This window comes from Symphalangus syndactylus, chromosome 17 (assembly GCF_028878055.3).
Source record: "Symphalangus syndactylus isolate Jambi chromosome 17, NHGRI_mSymSyn1-v2.1_pri, whole genome shotgun sequence".
Lineage (NCBI taxonomy): Eukaryota > Metazoa > Chordata > Mammalia > Primates > Hylobatidae > Symphalangus > Symphalangus syndactylus.
The window spans coordinates 73,863,974-73,887,724 of NC_072439.2; the positions used below are offsets into that span (position 1 = coordinate 73,863,974).

General features: G+C 38.5%; 1 protein-coding gene and 1 pseudogene across 6 annotated transcripts in view; one reads left to right on the forward strand and one right to left on the reverse strand.

Annotated features, from left to right (window-relative positions):
• LOC134733268 (ubiquitin-ribosomal protein eS31 fusion protein-like) overlaps positions 1-10,424 on the reverse strand; it is a 75,528-nt pseudogene extending 65,104 nt beyond the window's left edge.
• FNDC3B (fibronectin type III domain containing 3B) overlaps positions 1-23,751 on the forward strand; it is a 365,202-nt gene that overhangs the window by 178,353 nt on the left and 163,098 nt on the right. For all 6 annotated transcript variants that reach the window (XM_063621666.1, XM_063621665.1, XM_063621667.1 and 3 more), the window contains one exon: positions 10,584-10,660. In XM_063621666.1, the coding sequence (XP_063477736.1) occupies positions 10,584-10,660 (77 nt within the window). The remainder of the gene's footprint in view (positions 1-10,583; positions 10,661-23,751) is intronic.

The window sequence follows — 23,751 nt, forward strand, 5'->3', positions numbered from 1 at the left end:
GGGCTTTAATGTTTACAGGGTCCTGGTTTAAGTATAAATAAGCATATCTTTGGATTACCTGCCATTCCAAACCTGACATTAAAGATCAAAACAAAGAAAGATGGGATCTTAGTATTCATTTAAAGAAGTTTAACTGGCTGGGCACAGTAACTCACACCTGTAATCTCTGCCCTTTGGGAGGCTGAGGTGGGAGGATCGCTTGAGGCCAGGAGTTCAAGGCCAGCCTGAGCAACATGGTGAGACCCATCTCTACAAAAAAATACAAAAACCAGCTGTGCATGTAGTGGCTTGCCTGTAGTTCCAGCTACTCAGGAGGCTGTGGTGAGAGGATCACTTGACCCCAGGAGGTTGAGGCTGCGTTGAGCTGTGATCATGCCATTGCACTGCAGCCTGGGTGGCAGAGCGAGACCCTGTCTCAAAATAAATAAATAAGTTGAAATGATAAGGTAATCCTGAATGTTGTTTATTTGTAGACTAAGTAAATTATGTTTCAAATTGGGGCAAGGTGATGAAGTTTAACTTGAAGAGCAGAGTCCTGAGACCCTGGGAGATTCAGCTTCACCATCAGTCTGGATGTATGGAACCCACTGTTTTTTGTTTTTCCAAAGATAATTTCTTGGACCTTTTCTCAGAGGTCTTCTACCTAACTCTTCCATTATTTCTGTTGCTAGATCAGATTTTCACCAAATGTTCATGCTGCTTGAGTTGTCTGGGCTATATGCCTGACTCCATGCTGAGATACACAGAAACCTCAGGCCAAAAGCTGGGTCTCCCCTTCCCCCACATGGTTCTGTGCACCTGTGCATTACTCATTCCGCATGCCATTCTCTCCATAATTAAGAACAGAAATGCTTGTTCTCTTCAATGTCATTGTGTCCTTGGCATCCTGCACAAGGTCTGGCAGTTACATTGGGTTCAACAAAAGTTTGTTGAACTGAACAAAGCAACAACCAAGAGTTTTAAAAACTGGAGTTGAAGGTTATATTACAAGCCTGTCTCCTGGTACCTGATGTCTTTGACAGTCTTAAAGCTTGCATTTCTGTAGCCCTGAATTTAAATCAAGTTCTTTTTGAAACCATGTTAGTTCATCATGCCTGCTGTGAATGGATTCACCAACTTTCTGTACCATTCATTGCTAGTCACGGAATTTTGAATATTCTTCCCCCACCCACTCTAAGGATAATTGTTATTGTCCAGCTCCAGAGTTCCTTGCCTCTAATGAAAAAATTGCTGCTGCTTTATGCAGTAGTTTGTTGTTTATGTATGTGTTATAAAATCTTCTTTGTGACTTTCAGTTCCTTACATCATCTTGCACAATGAATGTTGATTGAATTTAATAAAACATAAGCTAACAAAAGTATAGCATTATGTATTTACACAGTAAGTATATAGGTTTTTCTTTTTTAAACCATTTAAGCCTAAAAACAACTTGATAAAATAGCTAATTGGGTAGATACCTCAATTTCAATGAAATTGAGGAGAATTGGGATTTAAGAAGCTTGTCTTATGTGAGAATTAAACCCCAGTCTTTCTATTCCTGGTGCCCTTAAAACAGCTAAGTAACAAAACAAGTTCAAAGAGGAATGTTTAAAAGAAAAGACTTGAATTTCAAATTGGCAAGACAGAATTGTTCACTAATGCTGGCCTTGTGATTTGAAATGGCCAAGTGAGAAGATGGTGGCCACCCTTATTTAAGAATTCTATCAGAAGCTCAGTTTTGGTTCTTGGTGGTGATATACGTTAAGATTTTAGCAGGAAAATTTAGTCATTGAGCAATTTGTTCTTTTGGTCACTTGCTCCTTTTAAAGACAATGACTGGGCCAGACTGGAAATTCTTGAAATAAAGCCAAGGCCAGAGAAACGGGGAAGATCGACTTTCAGAAGAAAAAAAAAAAAACAGGGCTGGTCCTTTGATTTCGAGCTGTCTGAGGACATTCTGAAAGCTGGCATACTTTCCAAGATTCCCTAGAAATTGGGGAAACAGGACACAGGTAATTTTGGGAGACACAGAGGACTACAGTTGGGGGGAGTAGACAACTATGACAAAGCAGCCACCCTTCCCTTGTTCTATTTTCTTATTTTTTAATAACCATAACTAGATTATCGTGAAGATACTACATTTTCAAGAGGAGGATATTCTTGCCAAGCGATAAGATGGAAAGATACTTTAGGAGAAAGAATGTGAAGAGTGAAAAAACTCACTTGCTCATCTAAGAAACTGTGTAACTCATTTGGCCTCTGTGGTGAGTGGTTACACTGTGTTAACCTCTTTGTTCACTTGGTATTTTTCTTCTACTGGGGCGGTGTTAAAGTTGTTAAGATACTATTCGTCAAGGCACAGTGCTAGGTACTTTATATGCATTACATCTTCCAGTCGTGATACAACCCTTGAAATTAGCAGCTGTCATCCCTTTTGGTAGGCCAGTAAAGTGTTGATCAGAGAGTTTTAAGTAATTTGCCCCAAGGTCATGCTAGAAAGTGATGGAGTCCAGGTGCAAACTCAAGCCTCTTTAGCACCTTCCTGCCCTGTTTCCTCTCTGGCTGGATGCCTTGGGAAGAAGTAGTCATAGGTTGGAGAGACTGGTATGCCTTCCATCATTTTACCTGAGCCAGAGGAAGTGCCATCAGTACCTAGCTTCTGTGTGAAAATAACACCTTGAAAGAAGACGAGTTTGCCAGCAGCAGTTTAAGGAACAAGAGACCTTACTTTCAAAGGAAAGTGAAATTAGAAAAACCAGAAGAACAGAATTCTTGTCCCTGTTGTTCCATCTCTTGCCTGCTCTTTCCTGGGCTGGTCAGCTTGCTTCTGGGCCTCAGTCTGTTTATTTGTAAAACTGTGAGACTTCTACTATATCCTAAGGGCCTTTGACCTCCTCAGTTCTGCAATTACTAACGTTTCCACGAGATAATAATCTTTTTAAATCTTGTAAAATTTAGACAGTGCCTGAAATGGTTCCTTGTGTTTATTTGTTTATATGTCTGTATCCCCATGCAGTTGCTTGTGGATAGGCAATGCATCTCTTGGCCTTTGCATAGCACAGTGTCTAGAAATAGTGTCCTTACAAATATGAATGTATGTGGAATGAAAATGTGCTCTCAGAGATTTATATGCAGTTGCTGTTTCGTAGCTTGTTAGTAACCCCAGTTTTACTATCTTATCTTTCTTTGGTTATTTGCATAATTTTTCCATTCTTTTTTTGTTAAGGTGAAATGCATAAAACATAAAATTAACTCATTTAGTAAATACACCTATTCCCAATGTTATGCAACCACTACCTCTGTTTCCGAAATGTTTTTCATCACCCCAAAAAGCTGTACCCATTGAGCAGATGCTCCTCAGTCCTGCAAACCTTCCACCCACCCTCCTGCCTCAGCCTTTGGCCACCACCAATCTGAGTTCTGTTTCTGTAGATTTATTTATTCTGAATATTTCATATAAGTGGAATCACACAATATGGGTGATCTTTTGGGTTTGATCCTAATGCTTTCAAGCTTTATCAGCATTGTAGCTTGTATCAGTGCTTCATTCCTTTTTGTGGTTGAGTAGTATTCTGTGGTTTGTACACATTTTATCCATCCTTTTCCTGATGGACATTTCCGCTCTTTCTATCTTTTGAGTATTGTGCACATGAACACATGTACAGGCTACTGTGAACATGCCTGTAGATGTGTTTGTTTATGTGTTTTCAGTTCTCTTGGATATATTACTTTCAATGGCAAAAAACACAATTACTTTTGTACCAACCTAATACAACTAAAAGTGGAATTGGTGGGTCATAAGGTCATTTTACATTTAACTTTTTGAGGAAGTGCTACACTTTTCCACAGTTTCTGTTTTACTTCCTACCAGCAGTGTACAAGTTTCCAATTTCTCCACGACTTTGCCAACACTTGTTATTTTCTGTCTCTCTGTGTGTGTGTGTCTTTTAATAGCCATCCTAGTGTGTGTGACGTGGTATCTCATCATGGTTTTGATTTGTATTTTCCTCATGACTAATCATGTTGAGCATCTTCTTATGTGTGTGCATGTGTTTGTGTGTTGGCTATTTACGTATTATCTTTGGAGAAATGTCTATTCAATTCCTTTAGCCATTTTTAAGTAGGGTTGTTTGTCTTTTTGTTGAGTTGTGAGCGTTCTTCATATATTCTGGATACAAGTCCCTTATCAAATATGATTTGTAAATATTTTTCCCATTCTATAGGATGTGTTTTCATTTTCCTAGTAATGTCTTTTGATGCACAAATGTTTCTAATTTTGATGAAGTTCATTTTATCTATCTTTTGCTGCTTGTACTTTTGGTGTCTATAGATCTGTTGCCAAATGCAGTGTCATGAAGATTTACTTCTGTTTAAGAGTTTTATTTTTTTTAAGCTTCTATAAGTAGTTCGGTGATCCATTTTGAGTTGATTTTTGTATATGATATGAGATAGGGGTCCAAGTTCATTCTTTTTGCCTATTTGGAGTCCCTGGAATTTTGATAGGATTACATTGACTGTAGATCACTTTGAGTATTATTGCTAGCTTAATAATAAATCGTCCATGGCTGGGTGTGGTGGCTCATGCCTGTAATCCCAGTACTTTGGAGGCCCAGGAGTATCACTTGAGCCCCAGGAGTCTGAGATCAGCCTGGGCAATATAGTGAGACTCTGGCTCTATTTAACAATAAATAAATAAATAAATCCATGCTACTATTTAGCAATGTTTTGTAGTTTCAGTATACAAACCATTCACTCCATTGATTAAATTTATTCCTAGGCATTTTATTCTTTTGGATGCTGTTATGATTGGAATTGTTTTCTTAATTTTCTGATTGTTCATTCCTGGTGTGTAGAAACACAGTTGGCTTTTTTGTGCAGATATTATACCTTGCAGCTTTACTGAATTAGTGTGCTAGCTGTAGTAATTTTTTTGTGGGATCTTTGAGATTTTCTGTATGTCGGGATATGTCATATGTGAGTAGATAAGTTTTACTTCTTCCAATTTGGATGCCTTTCTTTTTCTTGCCTAATTGCTCTACCTAGAACTTCCAGTACAATGTTGAATCTCAGTGATGAAAGTGGGCATCCTTGTCTAGTTCCTGATATTGGTGGAAAGTCTGGTTCTTATAGTCTTCTGTCTCATGAAGTCAGAGCTCATCAAAACATGGTCCCTAGACAGCAGCATCCATACCACCTGGGACCTTGTTAGAAATACTCATTCTTGGGGGTTCCCTCTAAACTTTCTGATTCTGACACTGTGCGAAGTGGAGCCTAGCAATTTGTATTTTAAGAAATGCTCTAGATGATGTGGATGCACACTGAAGTTGAAGAACCACTGCAGCAGAATTCGAATTCTTTGAAGTTAGCGTCTGTGCTTTATTTTCTTTGTATTCCTTTTAGTTCCCTTGTGGGATTAATCAGTGTTGAATAATTAAAAAAAAAAAAAAAGAAAAGATATATGTCAAGGCTAACCAAAGTGCCTACATTATCTCTTAGCTTGTGTAAGAGTCTTGAGTCACCATGAATGATTAGAGATTCATCATTAGACATTTATGAGATTCATCAGAAGACCTCACATTTTGTATGCAGTCTTAGACCCATTGCAAACAGCTTAAATGTACTTGTATTTAGACCATTTGTTCTGATAATTACTTTCACCATTATTATCTGTTTACCTACTAGCTGTGGCCTTATGGCTACTTCTGCCAGCAAGAATTTCTGTTCCTCAGCTATTTAAAAAGACCGAAGGGTCACTTTTATAGGATATATTGGATTTTATCACATCATTATTTCATCTTTGCCTTATTTTCTCATTAGTTTTATCTTGCTATGTTGTGATGTCAACTCCTTTACATCCTTTTTGAGCAAGATGATATTTAAATCAATTAGGAAAAATGTGATCTATTGCAATTAAGGGCTATTGTTGAAAAATAGCCATTTAGACACACAAGTACCAGTTTATAGACAAGCACAATAATTCTATGAATTCATTACCAGTTTATAGACAAGCACATGAATACTCAGATGATAAAAATACCATTTAAAAGTGCCTGAAATTATAGTATAATTGATTAGTTTATAACTGATTTTTTTCTAAGACTTGTTTAAATGATGATTTATACCCTGGATTCCCAGTTTCCACCACTTTCAGATTTCCAAACTTTATTTGTAATTCACCTAATCAGTCTAGTTCTGTCTGCTCCCAGAATGGGTGAATGTTGTGAAGATAGCATCTGAGATGTGTGAGCTCTAGGTCAGCAGTTCCCAACCTTTTTTGGCACCAGGGACCGGTTTCGTGGAAGACAATTTTTCCACGGATTGGGGGTGAGGGGGGCTGTTTCAGAATGAAACTGTTCCACCTCAGATCATAAGGCATTAGTTAGATTCTCATAAGGAGCACACAGCCTAGATCCCTCTTCACGTTAGGGTTCGCTGCTGATTAGGAATCTAATGCCACTGCCGATCTGACAGGAGGCGGAGCTCAGGCAGTAATGCTTGCTTCCCCACTGTTCATCTCCTGCTGTGCAGCCCATTTCCTAACTGGCCACAAACCAGTAGTGGTCCGTGGCCTGGGGACTGGGCACCCCTACTCTTGGGGATCTCTGGTAGCAGGGAAGAAACAGAGGATGAGGCAGAATGATCTTGCAGCCTTGGTGAAGGCTCAGGAGCTCTCCAAGAGCTTGTGTGGTCCTAAGAATACAATGTTGCTGGTCTTTCCTTTTGTCTCTTTGATGTGTGAATACTGTCATAGAATCATTGCATTAATTCCCATTGATTGAATAATCAAGCGGCTCTCCAACCTTTCTGGTTCAAGGTTTAAGTAAATGAAAAGTCAATTCATTAACAATTGCTAGCAGACTTTTTGGAACTTTAGGAAGAGAAATTAGTGTTTTAATTAGGGAAAGATTACAATAATATTGGGCATTCTCAAACACAGTTGAGCAGAGATAGTAAACTCACAGATTGGGAAATAAATGTTTAGGAAGACAATAACTTCTTTTCGTACCACTATGGTGAATGAGATTTTATTTTGCTAGCTTTTAAACTCCAGATTGCCTATAGGTGCAATGGTTTATTTCAGAAAAGAGAGGAACTTGGGGTTCTAAGGCAAGGTGGAGTTTTGGAAACTATTAGTGCATATTTTTAAATGTCTTTTGAAATAGTTTTGATGACAGTGACAAAAGGGGGGAGCAAGCGTGTTAAAGTCATTTGGCTACTCCTGAAATCAAGACTGTGAAGAAAACCTTTTCTAGCTGTAAATCACATACTTGTCCTACATTCTTTAAAGCATTTTACACAGATGACTTTAACAGTTTTAGGGGTCATGCCTGGGGTTAAGAGACTTTGCATGGTATACGTTTTGGTGATTAAAAAGCAATACTTTATTGAGATGGTATCACTTCTGTTCACACTCTGTACTGTGAAACATTTTATTTTTTACCTAATGAGGAAGGGTTGTTCCCTAAGTCAATGTTGTGCCAAGTGTATACTTGTTGATTTTATGCTGCATGAGTATGGACTATTAAAAAGCTTTACTACTTGTAATAGTAACAAAAAAAAATTTAAAAAGCAACCAAAACTATCAATAAAATTATAAAAAGCATTGTAAAGAATAATGATAACTAGTAACGTTTTGATGAGTGATTATTGTGCCACGCACTGCTGTAAGCGCTTTTGCATGTAATTAATTTAATCTTTAAACCTGACCATATGAAGTAAGAATTGTCATTCTCACTTATGACTATTAGGAAGTAAGGTTCAGAAAGGCTAAGTGAATTGTTCAAGGTCACGCAACCAGTGTGAATAGTGAGCTGGGGAATAAAACCAGGCAGATCACACTCTTAACATCTGCTCCATTGAGCTGTGTACATCAACCCTTGAATTTCACAGATACTGCTGAGGATGGGGCAGACATCATTGTTTATGATTTACTTTTAATGAGTCAATTCAAATACAAATATTAAGTAAATACACAACTCTCTTGTTGGCTATGTCAAAAATGTTGAAGCTGACAAGAAAAATGGATTTGCAAACCAAAGCCTTCAGCAATTGGTGGATGTATTCGTTTAAATTGTACTTAAGAATTAAATGGGGTCATGCAATGATGCATTTTTATGCCATTCTCTCCTTTTGCTTTAAATTATTGCCAGTGTATTAGCATGTGAGAGACTGCTGTGTTTATTTTTTACAGTTACAGAGATGATCAGATAGTTTAGTGATTTGGTATATTATCCATGAATTTGGATTGAATGCTTGGCATTTGGAATGTTAGATAAATATTATACAAATTTTCTTCCCTGCTCCTGTTTTTTTTTTTTTCCTATTTCACAGACTTGTTCATATGCTCACCAGTGTCCCTGTCGCTTTCCCCCTACTGAGTCCTCTCCTGTGAAGTGCTCATAACACTGGTTGTACTGTGAAGTGAAAGATGCATTGTATACACATTTAAATGCAGCACTGGATGGCAGGATCTGCCTTTTGCCAAATAAAGTGTTGTATTTCTCTTGGTTTTTGTTCCAGCTGAGCAATTTTCATTGCCGATAGCACAACATACATTAGGATAAAGCAAATAAACAATGCAAGGCACTTGGAGCCAGGAAGTCGCATCTCAGACTAGAAACACATAGTTTTCTATTGACATTTGGGAGGTGGGCTGCTAAATAGGCGAGCCAGCCACCAAATAGAAAACCAGTGGCCATGAGGTTCTTGCACTTCTAGGGAAGCCATTTATTTAATCGTTAGATCTTTGTAATTAAATATTAACTCAAAACTATGTCTTAGGTAACTGTTAACCTTGCCATTTGTTGTTTGCCTTAGACATGTAATTAACATTCATTGAATTTAATTTGTTGTTGTCTTTCACGTCTTTTATTAACTCATACACAATTACTTGTCTTCTGCTTTTACAGACTTTTTTGGGAAGACAGGGTCTCGCTGTGTGCGCAGGCTGGAGTGTGGTGGCTTGACGTTGACTCACTGCAGCCTCGACCTCCTAGGCTCAAGCCATCCTCCCACCTGAGCCTTCCAAGTAGCTAGGAGCACAGGCATGCACCACCATGCCTAGCTAATTTTTTATTTTTTTTTAGAGATTGGATCTCGCTATGTTGCCCAGGCTGGTCTCAAACTCCTGGGCTCAAGTGAGCCACAGTGCCGAACCTTGTCTTCTGGTTTGTTGAAGCAGTAAGTCAGACAATATTTGCCACAATGATGTCTGTCAAGTGTTTGTGGCCGGCCATAAAAACTCCAGCACCACATTCATCTGCTAATGAAGGCCACTCATTTTGCTGTTGTCATCCACCTTACTGTATCTCAGGACATCCAGCTTAATCTTTTTCTATTATGTTAATTCTTCTTGGGAGTAGTATGACTACTTCTATGAAGTCCCAACAGAAGATGAAGAGCGGACTCCTTTTGAATGTGTAGTTAGACAGAGTATGTTCGTCTTTCGGTTGCTTGCCAGCAAAGATCGGTCTCTGTTGATCAGGAGAAATTCATTCTTTATTCTGGATCTCGGCCTTTGGATTTTCTGTTGTGTCCAAGGGTTCAACCTTGAGAGTGGTGCTTTTCCTGTAAGGACTTTTATGAAAATCTGCCTTTTGGTTGTGGTTCCATCCCAGATGGTGGATCAGAAAACTGAATTTCCTATTTTGAAACAAATTTCTTTGATAATTTAATGCTTTACTTTGAAATAATCCAAGTAAATTTGGCATACATACTTTTAATAGTTCCTTATTTTAAAATATGATCTAAACCTGGCATGGTGGCTCACACCTGTAATCTCAGCACTTTGGGAGGCCGAGGAGGGTGGATCACGAGGTCAGGAGTTCGAGACCAGCCTGGCCAACACGGTGAAACCCCGTCTCTACTAAAAATACAAAAATTAGCTGGGCGTGGTGGCGGGCACCTCTAATCCCAGCTACTCCGGGGGCTGAGGCAGGAGAATCGCTTGAACCTGGGAGGCAGAGGTTGTAGTGAGCTGAGATCACACCATTGCACTCCAGCCTTGGTGACAAGAGCGAAACTCCATCTCAAAAAAAAAAAAAAAAAAAAAATCTGTTTTTTCCCCCCTGCGTTATTCAGTTGGTTTGGAATAATTTAAGGATTTCTTCTATTTCAAATTATGGCATATTACAGTAATTTATTAAAAATAATAATCTAATTGAAAATCGTAAACACAAAGTCTATAGGAGCTGTTTAAACCAGAATATAAAATAATTTTATAATCGATTTGTTTAAATATTGATTAATTATACATTCTTTTAAAGGCCAAATAAAAAGAAAGAAACTTTTTGCCCCACTCTGTTAGACTACTATTAACTGAGCAATCTTGGTTTATGGAACTTGAGGTTTTGGGAATCATTAAGTATTTATAAAGATACTTACAGTTTTGGGTTTTTTGTTTGTTTTCTTTGAGTTGTATAGCTGGAGAATTCCTTTTCATTCATGGTTTCAGGTTTAGCTTTAAGGCAATATGTACCAACTTTTGAAGAGAAAATTGTCAAAGTGATTAATTATCTTCAGTTTGGATAGTATATTAAAAACATTAATTATTTTGAATAATGCATATTTCTTCAGCTATTAACATCTGGACTCATCTCTTTTAGGACCTGCTGAAGTTCCCATGATGTCACCCAATGGATCCATTCCTCCCATTCATGTGCCTCCAGGTTATATCTCACAGGTAATCCATTTGATGGACTTCTCTACTCACTATGGACACTATCATTGCTCCAACATAATATATGTTGAGGCTTCAAAGCCATGTTTCAGGAGTTAATTTAGGTACTGTAGTGCTAGGTGTGCCATCATTTTGTGGCACCACGTGGCGCTTCTTGTGTCTTGCCACTTGACGTACCAGAGAGCCAGAGAAAAGGAAACACAGAAGGCCTACTAGACTGTCCTCTGCCAAGTGGGGTTTTTATATTTGATTGTTTGGTTGTGATTTCTTTATGGAGTCTCCTGCTTTAGAAATTTCCTTCCACCTGTAATACAACTTTCTATAAAAATTCATAGAAACTTTCAAGAAAATTCATAGATTTAGTTAGTTAACATATTAAAGGAGGCATAGCTCACATAAACAGGGCCTGCCTTCTGTTACAGAGGGAAAAAAAATGGAGTTCAGTTGCTCCACGATGTGGCACAACCTGGGCTTGGTGAGTTACTGAGTATGATGTGAGAACTTGGCTGTTTGCACTTAAATTTCTCTGAGCTTTGGTTTTCTAAGTAAAATGATGGTAATAGCAATCTCAGAGAAATATTGGAAGGGTAAAAAAGCTTTAAAGGATGAACTTATGTTCCTGTGCGTGAATAAGGGATAAAATGTTTTGCATGGCTGGAACATTGTGGACATCTGTATGTACTTTAGTTTTTGTCCTAGCCTCAGCACAATATGCAAATCTTCTGTTTCTGCATAGCTACCTTTCCAAATACCTAACAAACTGTTTTTCTATCTTTCTGCGTTTTTGGTTCTTCCTACTTAGCATAAAAGGAAAAATATTTACATTTTTACTATCCAGAGATGATAATCACTCTGCTAACATTTTTTTTATTATATCCTTCCAGATGGATTTTTCTTTCCTTATTCTTTCTCTGTCTCTCAGCCTCTGCTTTTAAAGTGGTTTAAAATATGTAATTTTCAGTTTTTAATAATTTTGCTAGGGCGAAAAATTGGCAGCTACATAGGAAAGTTGCTGAAGCGGAGGCAGGAATCAAAGATTTATCCTTCTCTGATATAAAAACTTACCAATTTTTTCAAGTGTAAGGCATATTGCAGCCACTATAATTTCATTTTTTTCCATCTTTTTTTTATGTGAGCCAATTTGACTTTATTTATTTCTTACTTACTTACTTACTTACATAGCCAGATTGCTGACCAGTTTTCCCGCTGTTGCAAATAAATGACTTATTTTACACAAGTCTTTGTAAGAATCACTGGAGGGAGAAAGGGGTGTAGAACAGGCTCTTCCAGCAGGGACACCAGATGATGGATCACATTCACATCAGCAGTCAGTTAACAGAAAAGAGCAAGGAATGTAGAATTCCATTATGTCTCCTGCTCATTTATTTTGAGGAAGCATTTCATTTCATTGAATAGAGTACAGTTCTCACCATTGTGACAGCAAAAATAACACCTCCTTTTATGCTAAAGGTCCATTTAAGAAATACCAGTTAAAAATTGAACATTCTAACGGAGAGAAGCTTCAGTGTGCTTTTTCTTACTAGTATGATTGCTGTGATTATATTAAATGCAAAAATATTTATTACATGTACTAGGAAAAGTGGAGAATTTTTGACTTGGATATAGTTGGGATTCTGGAAAACTTCTGTAGAAAATCCAAATAGAGTAAAAGTAGAGCGGTACACTCGCTTGTGTGAAACTGATGATGGAAGCATGTTGACGCTCTTACCCGGCTGACAGGTATGGCAGAACATGCTAGACAATATTGGAAGAATAGTTAAAATGGAATAATTTGAATTGAAAAAGGGAAAGAAGCAGTTTGTAAGGCGTGTGAACGACTAACTTCATTTCAGCTGGGCTCCTGACCAGAAGATGGGTGCAAAGTTAAATGACCTTCCGTGATAGTATTATATCTTTTATGACGTGTTACAGTAGAGTATCTGAAAAAGATTGTTATTATGAAGAAAATAGAATTGAGAAGCCAACAGGATGTGTACACAACATCTTCTTTAAGGCTGGCAGTACACACACTTCAATGAAATGAGGAAGGTGGAACCAAATATAAAATGTCTTAGTTGTATTGTTATCAGCAAGAGATAGCAGCAAAATACATTGTTGTCATGCAGTTGTACAAAAAAAGAAACACACACACACACACACACACATACACACACACACACACACACACACACACACACAATCTCCTGTAGGCTGGACATATGTGAGAAGTGCTCAGTACTAATCTGTCCCTCTGCTAGTTAGTTCTGTACAGTTATCCCCACAGTCCTCTTCCTAAAGTAGACATTACTTTCTTGTTCAGGCCTAGAGTTGGTTGCCATCGCATGTAGTTAAAGTTCTGTAGCATGGTGTATAATATCCATAACACTCAACCCTGCTTACCTCTCATGAGGCACCTTTACCTGTCACCCCACAGTCTATGTGTTGAACCTCTGTTCCCTAGATACCTTGGGCTTCTTTCCAAATACACACTTTCATGTCCATTATTTCCCCCTCTCTGGAATACTCTAGAGCCTTCAATTGACAATTTAGTTGTTCTTTTTGGTGCCCCTCCTCAGTGTGACCTTTTTAGAACCCTCATCACAGAAATAGTTGTTCTGTTTTTTCAGCATCTATGATTCTTTCCCTCCCTGTCATAGAATACAATGTGTATTTATAGTCTTCTCATATTGCCTCATGGGGATTGTATCTCAGCATCTAGAATACTGCACGACACAAAGTAGGTACTTGCTAAATGTTTCTAAATATAAATGATTGTCCAAGCTTAAGTAAATACAGGAGAGATTCATATATATTCTTCAATGATTTGCATGTTTAAAGAGAATAATATAATGCTCAATAGATGGAAAATAACAATGAGACTGATCTATACCTGCAAAGAATGAAATGTTCTGAATGTGTATTTAAAAGAGAGAGGAACGCCAAGACAGTTCACTGGAGAAAAGAATAATCTTTTCAATAAATGGTGCTGGAAAAGCTGGATATCCACATGCAAAAAGAGTGAAGTTGAACCACTACCTCACATCATATGCAAAAATTAACTGAAAATGGACTATAAACATAAATCTAGGAACTAAAACTATAAAACTTGAGATACAAGATTTTATAACCTTGGATTAGCTAATGGATTTGTATATGTAACACCAAAAGCATGAGCAACAAGAGAAAAAAATACATAAATTTGACTTTATACAAATCAAAAGTTTTTGTGCCTCAAAGGACACCATTAAAAAGTGGAAAGAGGCCTGGGACCATGGTTCACGCCTGTAATCCCAGCACTTTGGGAGGCCAAGGCACGTGGATCATTTGAGGTCTGAAGTTCGAGACCAGCCTGACCAACATGATGAAACCTTGTCTTTACTAAAAATACAAAAAAAAAAAAAAAATTAGCCAAGTGTGGTAGCACATGCCTGTAGTCCCAGCTACTCGGGAGGCTGAGGCAGGGGAATCACTTGAACCCAGGAGGCAGAAGTTGCAGTGAACTGAGATCGCGCCACTGCACTCCAGCCTGGGTGACAGAGCGAGACTCCGTCTCAAAAAAAAAAAAAAAAAATGAACAACAACAAAAATTAAAAGAAAATTCACAAAATGGGAGAAAATATGTACAAACAATATGTTTCAGAAAGGACTTGAATCTAGAACATATAAAAAACTTATAACTCAAGGATAAAAAAAAATTTTAAAGTGGGCAAAGGACCTGAATAGACATTTCTCCAAAGAAGAACTACAAATGGCCAGTTAGAACATGAAAAGATGCTCAATATCATTAGCCATCAGAGAAATGCAAATCAAAACCACACTGCAATACCTTAATATGCTAGGATTTCTATAGTCAAAAAGACAATAACAAGTATTGGCAAGGTTGTAGGAAAAATGGAATACACTGTATATGTTAATGTAAAATAGTACATCTGCTTTGGAAAACAATCTGGCAGTTCTTCAGGTGGTTGAATAGGGAGTTGCATATGACCCAACAATTGCACCCCTAGGTATATACCTGAGAAATGAAAACATATGACCACACAAACACTTGTACAGGAATGTTCATAGGAGCATTATTCATAATAGCCCCAAAGTGGAACAACCCAAATGCCCATCAACTTATGAATAGGTAAATGTAATATAGTATCTTCACACAATGGACTATTATTCAGCCATAATGAGGAATAAAGAACTGATACAAGCTAAACTATGGATAAACCTTGAAAACAGTAAGCTAAGTGAAAGAAGCCAGACGTAAAAGCCACATATTGTATCATTCCACTTATATAAAATGTCTACAATAGGCAAATTCATAGAGACTGAAATAAATCAGTGGTTGCCAGGAGCTGAGGGGAAGGAGTAATGGGGTATGCTGTTTCTTTACAGAGATGAAAATGTTCTGGAAGTAGATAGTGGTAGTGGTTACTTAACTGTGACATTAAAACCTACTAAATTGGACACTGTAACAGGATGAATTTTATGTTATATAAACTAAATCTCAATAAAGCTAGTACAAAAGAAGGGGCAAGGGGAAGACAGTGACACGTCCCAGTTATGAATCGGGAAACAACGGGGCAGCTGGGAAAATGGCCCCACTTTGGAGTTATTGGTGGTGGTGATGGTGATGGCAACTACTATGAATGTTGTGCACTGTGCTAAATGGTTTGTTTTTATGCCTAGTTTTCACTGTCCCGTCTTTTCATATGAGGATGCTGAGGCCAGGGTTGGAACCAGGATTGCAGCCCATGCATTTCTGATTACACTGACCTCTTTCCCATTATGATACAATCTCACAGTTCGTGGCAGAGCCTTGTCCTGATGGTTTTATTGCTTTCTGGCAGTGTGAGTGTGGGTGTGTGTTGTGCCTACTTACGCATCTACATTTCTAAAACACCAGCTACTTGTGCATGGTATGGTCTTTATTTACCTTTTTTTTTTGAGACAGAGTCTTGCTCTGTCGCCCAGGCTGGAGTGCAGTGGCATGATCTTGGCTCACTGCTACCTCCGCCTCACGGGTTCAAGCGATTCTTGTGCCTCAGCCTCCCGAGGAGGTGAGATTACAGGTGCGCATCACCACGCCTGGCTAATTTTTTTATTTTTAGTGGAGATGGAGTTTCACAATGTTGGCCAGGCTGGTCTGGAACTCCTGACTTCAAGTGATTCACCTGCCTCAGCCTCCCAAAGTGCTGGGATTACAGGTGTGAGCCACCACACCCTGCCGGTATGGTCTTTAATTGTAAGAAAATTGAAGAGGGAGGCAAGTAAATCAAGATTTTACAGTAGTAACTCTAATCTGATTGAATAGAGAAGTTCTTGATTATAGCAGATTTGTTGTGTAATTAAATAGCTGAAAGTCCTTTAAAGATAAATTAATAAAATTGGTCAAATCTACAAAATACAAATGTCAGTAATAAGCAGATAATAAACTCCTGAAGTTTAACAGACAGCTGTGGAGGTGCAATCAACAGCATTAGCTTTGTTTTCTTAGGTTGAGAAGGGCTGGATTGGTGGACCTCACGGGTAACTGTGGACTTAGGGTGCAAAAACAGTGGAATCCTGTCATTTCAGCTCGGTGGTTTCTCTGATATAGTAGGTTAGGGGATGTGGTGTGTTTTATGCCTTATTTTTTAGTGGGGTGAGAGGTAGAGGGATTCTTTTCAACTTGAGAGAAAATATAGACCTTTTTTTAAACTATGAGAAAGTAGATTTAGGTAAGCAGGAATTTAATCTTGTCACAGTCGTCATCTCCATTATGTAAAAGCATTTGTGAGTATGATTAGAGTTGAAACTGAAGGAGAACATGGACATTACTTGCAGAGGCCTTTCTTCAGATTCCACCTTGGCTACTTTCTATGTAACTTTTTTTTTTTTTTTTTTTTTTTTTTTTTTGAGACGGAGTCTCGCTCTGTCGCCCAGGCTGGAGTGCAGTGGCACAATCTCGGCTCACTGCAGGCTCCGCCCCCCGGGGTTCACGCCATTCTCCTGCCTCAGCCTCCCGAGTAGCTGGGACTACAGGCGCCCGCCACTATGCCCGGCTAGTTTTTTGTATTTTTAGTAGAGATGGGGTTTCACTGTGTTAGCCAGGATGGTCTCGATCTCCGGACCTCGTGATCCGCCCGCCTCAGCCTCCCGAAGTGCTGGGATTACAGGCGTGAGCCACCGCGCCCGGCCTTTCTATGTAACTTTGATAAATTATTTCACCACATATGTGAACACCTACTTGATGTGGTAGAGGGAAGAATTAAGAGAAATGTTATGTGAGGTGTGGCACTCAGTAAGTAGTAGCTATTACAATGAAAAAGACTGTTACAACAATTCCAGTGGAAGTTTGGCAGTGCCTGCCTTCCTAAATACATATTGAAATCACATGGTGTGAAGCAAAATTTTCCTTTCATTGTATACTGGCCGTGGCTCTCTGTTTTTTAACCTCACCATTAACTTTCTGAATAATTTATATGTAAAAATTTCTTAAGCAGATGCTTTGAGTTTTATTTTCCATGCTTCCATAGTAATTTATGATACATTTGTTCAAATATTATAGGGAAAACTTCGTATTGACTCAAAGATTTAAAAAGCATATGAAGAGAAAAAGCGAAACCTCCAAGTTAATGTTCTGTCATTGGGAAACCACTCTTCTTTTTTCCAGATTAACTGTTGTAATCTCAAAACTTACTAGTCAAAATAAATATTTTTGTTGTGAGAGCAGAAACAACAAAAATACTGCATTGGATTGTTTTGGGGATTAATTAATGGGTCAGTACTTGTTGAAATTATATATATTTCATTTCCCTTAGCCAGGGAAAGACAAGAAATGTATTGAAAAATATATTTAAATTTTGGTTTGGTTGGTCATTTGCCAATGATTGACTGTTTGGAGAGTTGGACAGAAAGCAGACACCTCTGTGGAGAAACAGTGGGGCCTGTTAGGTGGAAGCCATGCAATGCTTTTCCCCCATTTCCCTCAGCCAAGCCAGCTGAGCTATAGACATTAGCCTCGACTGCTTCCCTTTGGTAATTACAGCTGGGGATTAAACCACCGCTTTGTTTCACCTTCAACGTTGTGAAAATGATAACAGAAAGGCACATGGGGGACTGCCCTGTGCCCTGAGAAACTGAGATTCAGACCCATTTGGTGGCCAATAAGGAGAACTGGATTCTTTTTCAACACTTTTGGTCCTTCAGAGGAATTGATTTTTCTATAGGAAGGTAGGGAATTGTTCCGTAGCGTACAGAGTGTGTGCATGGGGGTTGCTATTGTGTTCCGTGGAAAACAGCATAGTACTTAGATATTTCGTTTCAATTATCAATGGATTTGAAGCTTATTATTTATCTTGTGGCTTATTTTGTCCAAGGAGCAATTACAGACAGAGTTGGCAATGCTAAATTAAAGAAATGTACCAAGGATATCCCCTCCCCTCAAAGTATTGTGCTGGTTTCCTCTTTCTGAGCCTTCTCCCTGTTCTGCATTTTCTCTTTGATTTCTTTCCTTTGTATCTGTGATCCCAGCATTGTGACATAATAGAACACGGGATTAGTGGGAGGAAACGAGGGCCCAAGCGAGGCTCTACATCCAACTTTCTGTGTGATTTTAGGAATATTAAGTGATTTATTTGGGTGTATCACTTGTTTACTTGATCATTGTCTGTCTTCCTTTTAGCATTTAAGTCCACAAAGGCAAGGACTTTGTGTGTCCTGTTCAGTCCTGTTCATCACTTGATTTCTAGTTCCTTGAAAGGTACCCAGCACATAATAGGCATTTATCAAAATTTGGCTATCTGGCTGGAGTCATTTTTATCTCGTGGAGGGAAGCGGAGAGAGGAAAGTGTTTCAGGCTCTCTGGGGTTCTTTTCTAATCTAAAATTAGATGATTCTCCTCTGTTCATATTATTCCTTAACAGGGTATCAAATGAGACTATAAGTAAGTTTCCAAAAGCGGTCATTACCAAAGCAGTGTGGCACACTCACTGATATTTAGCATTCTATTGACTAGAATGCTAGTTTTTACCTCTATACAAAAATGATAGTTGATTTTCATAGTAGGATTGACACAGTATCACATCCATAAGTGACTTTGGAATCATTAGTGTTAAATTTGCCCTTTATATTACATTTTATTTAATTGCACAATTATTATAACCTATCTTTCTAAATTAGTAAGTCATATTTGTCATATGTAATAACTTTTTTAAGAAAAATACCTTTTTCTGACCTGTTGGGTAGCAAAACTTTACCAAGTTTAGATGAATTTTATATTCCTACACATTTCTTTGAAACCCATTAGGTTCACAAAATTAGAATTACATAATATGGTTATTTTAATCTGTGATAGGTGTTACCTGAATATCTTCAGAATGGGTTCTTAATTCTTTCTTGTACCAAGGAACCCATTGACAGACTGGGGAAGCCTTTTTTAAAGTAAAATATAAAATTCATAGGTACAAAGGAGACCAGTTTTTTCAAAACTGGTGAAATATTTTTTTAAAAGGTGATACAGTAATTTTTTTGCTGGTTTATTAGCACATTAATAACATCTAGCATCAGATCTAGTAACTACAATAATTTTGAAGTTGCGATTATTATAAAGATTAATATTTCTGTAACACTGTAATATGACATGGAAATGTCACATTTTGTTAGTAACCAAGTCAAAGGTACTACTACTACTACTGTGATTTGCTGCCTACATTTATAAATCAGGGAAATACAAAATTTCAGTTGGATGTTAGTGAATAATAAAGATATAATTTCTAACTGAGATCATGGTCCCCTGAATTCTGTTCATCTTATTTTGGGGGGATTAGGGTCTGTGTACCTGGTTAAGGCTCTTGCCCCTTTTGGTGAGTAATAGTATGTTTGAAACTTAGAACCATAGCTCTGTTACTGGGAAGGGCCCAGACTGATTTCTTGATATCTCACATCTAATCTCATAATCTTAGTGGGATAGTACAGTAGTAGAAAGAGCAGGGTTTTCAGAGTATTCCATACATGGGCTCTACCCTGTACAGCTACAAGTTGAGTAACCATGAAAAATATTCTAACTTCAGACTTTGCCTTCATTTCTGGAAAGGTATAGCTGTATCCTTCCCTGGAGAGATTGTCTGGGCTGTCTCAGGTGTGAAAGTCTTGAATGTTAACATGTTCTGTTTAAATGTAAGGAATTATTTTACATTGATGAATATGCCAGTTGCCTGTTGGATTAAGTCTGGAAGACCCTGTTCTGTGTATTGGCATCACTGGAATAATCTGCCTGTGTTTCCGTGGACCTGAGTGTGCCTGAGAAGCTGGACTGAAAAGATGTGACTGGCCATCTCTTCTATGATGGGTAATGGACAGGCACTGCAGATGCCCACTGTTGATAGCTTTATTCACATCTCAGAAGCAGCTCAACTGGGCACAAATAAAGCCATCGAATGTCTACTTACTGTTTTTCACCTAACAGAAAGCCTGTCCCCTAAAATAGCATTTCTGTTTAATCTGAAATAATTATTTGATCCATTTTAGTATCGATTGAAACTCTTTGGATGGAACTTTTTTCACTTGTCCAGCGTTCTTATGTGCCACACATTTGTTTGGAGGATTAGATTTGATTTTTGATTTTTGAATTTGGTTCTTTTTGGTATTTAGGTCAGTAATATACAATAAAGTGTGAAAGAAGTGGAATGGCATTTCCAGTGAGAGTATCTGGGTATGAATCTTGTCACCTGTTTAGCCCACCTTAGGTTAATTTACTTAATCATAGCTGAAGATTCCTCAGCTAGAATTTAGCACTGTGATGCTGCTTATGTTAGATCTTCTGAGTTTTATGCAAGTCAAGGTCTGTGCCAAGTGTTTTATAAACTATTAAGTGATATACAAATTGTAGGAGGTGCTGTTGTCACTTCGATTCTTATATATTAAGTTAATCAATTTGCTGTTTTACTTTCAGCATCAGTGCCCAGTGCTGTGTTTTTTTGGGCCCCTGCTTTGAGATGAGGCCTCTTGGTTCTCTGCAGTATCTGGAGAAGCTTAGCCCTCTAACCATGGAGGGGTTCCTCTTTGCCCATGGGATTCTCTATCTGGGGACAGCTCTGGGCTATAGTAAAATGGAGCTGTAGCTAGCTAACTGAGGGCCCATCCTGGGGTCTCCAGTTCATAAGATGTGTCTCTTGACCTTGCTGGACTTCCTTCTTAATTTGGAAAGTCTTTATTACATAGTTCACTGAAGTAGTTGGATCAGAGAGGTACCACAGAGATCTGTATTTGTTTCCATTCGCCTCTCCGACCCTCAGGGGTTACCGTCATTGGACAGTAGCACCTGGAAAGAGCTAGGTGTGTCTGGTAAAGTACTCACAGTTGATTTCATTTATATATGCCTTAGCTGTGCTCCTTTGCCAGATTTAAGACTTAAATAAGTGTGAATAGAAGCTTGGCTTTATTTCTGAGTGTATGAAAGTGTTGGCATGTACAAAGCCAGTGGAAGGATTGCCATTTTTGAGAGTGTCTTCTTATACTGATCACCTCTGAAATAAAGCCTGTCGGTAAGATTCATGCCCAAAAATGCTGAAGACAAGCACCAGTACCTTCAGTACCTTCAGCTGTGATTCTCCTGAACAGCAACACTTGATTTGTTAACTGGAGCTAACCCTTCTCCCCTCAGTCTGTACCTTACCTATTGCCTGCAGTTGGTGTGTGGGTTAAAAATTAAGCATCAGCTGGGCAGTGTGTGCCTTACAGGCCGGAGGATCGCTTGAGCCCAGGAGTATTGGGCTGTATTACACTATACTGACAGGGTGGCCACACCAAGTTCGGCATTAATGTGGTGACCTCCTGAGAGCTGGGGACCACCAGATTGCCTAAGGAGGGGTGAATTGGCCCAGGTCAGAAATGGAGCAGGTCAAAACTCCCATGCTGATCAGTACTGGAAACACGCCCATGAATAGCCACCACACTCCAGCCTGGGCAACACAGCAAGACGCTATCTCTTAAAAAAAAAAATTCAGCGCCAATGGGATGGGAAATTTCAGATTTCTAGACATAAATGAGAGTGCTCATAAAAACTCTGGGGACTTTTTGTTCATGAATTAACTGATTAGCTAAAACCTTCATTTTGATCCCCTATAAAACAGACAAAATTAGGTGTTTAGACTTAATCCCTGGCAAGAACTGTTTGAGACAGACAATTGTAATTTTCAAGGAACTTTTTCTTTTTCCCGATTCAGAAGAGGATATCTATTATCAAGCTGTAAGTACTCTGCAGGATAATCTTTTTTGTTATTATTTAAAGGGCTTTTAGAAACATCACCAGTCACTTATTTTTCCTTTTGAAGACAACATTAATCATGTTCTGTGGCAAAAGGAGCTGGTCCTAAACTTAGAATGATAATGAAAGTTTGCAAATATCAAATATTATTTCATCACTGTTAGCCATTTACAGATGTGAAGAGAAATGAGCTTGAAAAGTAGTTTGATGTTTTCAACCACACTTTTAATCTTTAGATTTGAAAACAGAAAAGGAAGTCTGGAAATTAGGGTGATATATTCAATTCTCCTAACCATTTTTTAATTTTTAATTTTTATTTTTGAGACAGCATCTTGCTCTGTCCCCCAAGTGGAGTGCAGTGGCATGACCTCCCTTGCTCAAGTGATCTTCCCACATCATCCTCCCAGGTAGCTGGGATGACAGGCCCGTACCAGCACGCCCAGCACATTTTTGTATTTTTTATAGAGATAAGGTTTTGCCACGTTGCCCAGGCTGGTCTTGAACTACTGGGTTCAAGCAGTCGCCCACCTTGGCCTCCTGAAGTACAGGGATTACAGTCATGAACCACCACAGTCAGCCCTCTCCTAACATTTTTAAGTCAAGTAGCTTAATCTATAAAATAAAATGTCTGACCACTTAGTACTGTAAAACTCTTTTGTTGCTCCTGGAACATTCCTTTATCCTAATTTTTCTTTCTTCTTATGGTACTTGGTTGATGGTGGTGAGGGTTGGCAGCACAAGGGGGACTGGCTAAGGAAGGTACAGACCTTACGTTTCAAATCTCTACCCTACCTGAAGAACAAGCTTGCCTTTCCTTTTTTATATTATCTACCATATTAGAAAATGCAGAGGGAAGAGTTAGTGCAAATTGGGAAAGTGAGTACCGATGAGTTTGTACTCCTGATTGGTGAGTAAAATAAAACTGCTCAGCCTCCTATAGGATTAAAGTAGAACTTACATTGGAGATGTTTGATCTTTCTGTATAAATGTTTGTGATAAAATCATGCTTATTTAAAATAAGAAGATCAGGAATGATAGATATAAAATTAACTGGATTCAGATTTTCTGAGATTTTAGAATAGGATGTCAGCTATTTACCAGAGTTATGGAGAAAAGTTTTAATAATGACGTGCCAATATTCTTGGCAGATACCAAATCTAAGCAGATATACTTAATTCTTTTTTTTTTTTTTTTTTATTTTGGCTTGCTTTCTTATTCATTTGCTCGTTTAAACAACATTTACTGAAAGCCTTCTGTGTGCCCAGTTGCTTTTGAGGGACTTAGCTGGGTGGGAGAGACAGATGTGTAGTCCAAGCTACAGGATAGAGGTGCCGAGTGGAGAGGGGAGAGGTGAGCACCAGCCTGGTTGGGAGAATCCTGGATTCTGCCTATCCCTGAGTCCATGCAGCTTGTTTATATTGACCAGCGTTTTTCTTCTCTTTGTTCATTGTTCGCATGCTCACTTTTATCTGAGACATCTTCTCTTCCTGGAATGACCTGGGAGCCCATTTCAGGCATGTTGGCAGCAATAAGAAACTCAGCCTGAGCCTGACTTTCACAGACTCATTTGGTCCCAGTTTTCTGTGTCCAGGCAACTCACCCAGTGTTTTTTGCCACCCTGGCAAATTGGCTGCCAGCACATCACACTACTGTTTGTGGGTTCATATGTGTCCACGTGCAGAATCTGCCCATTTCCTGGATCATCCTGGGCCATCTGGGGCAGTCTTTTTAATTTTTTCTTTTGCCTCCTGCCTTTCAAGCTTCTCTTTTGATTCTTGTGGCTTGTAGCCCAGCAAGAGTAGAAGGAAAGAGCTTCAGGAAGTGAGGAGTTTATTAGAATTCCTTTGAAGCATTT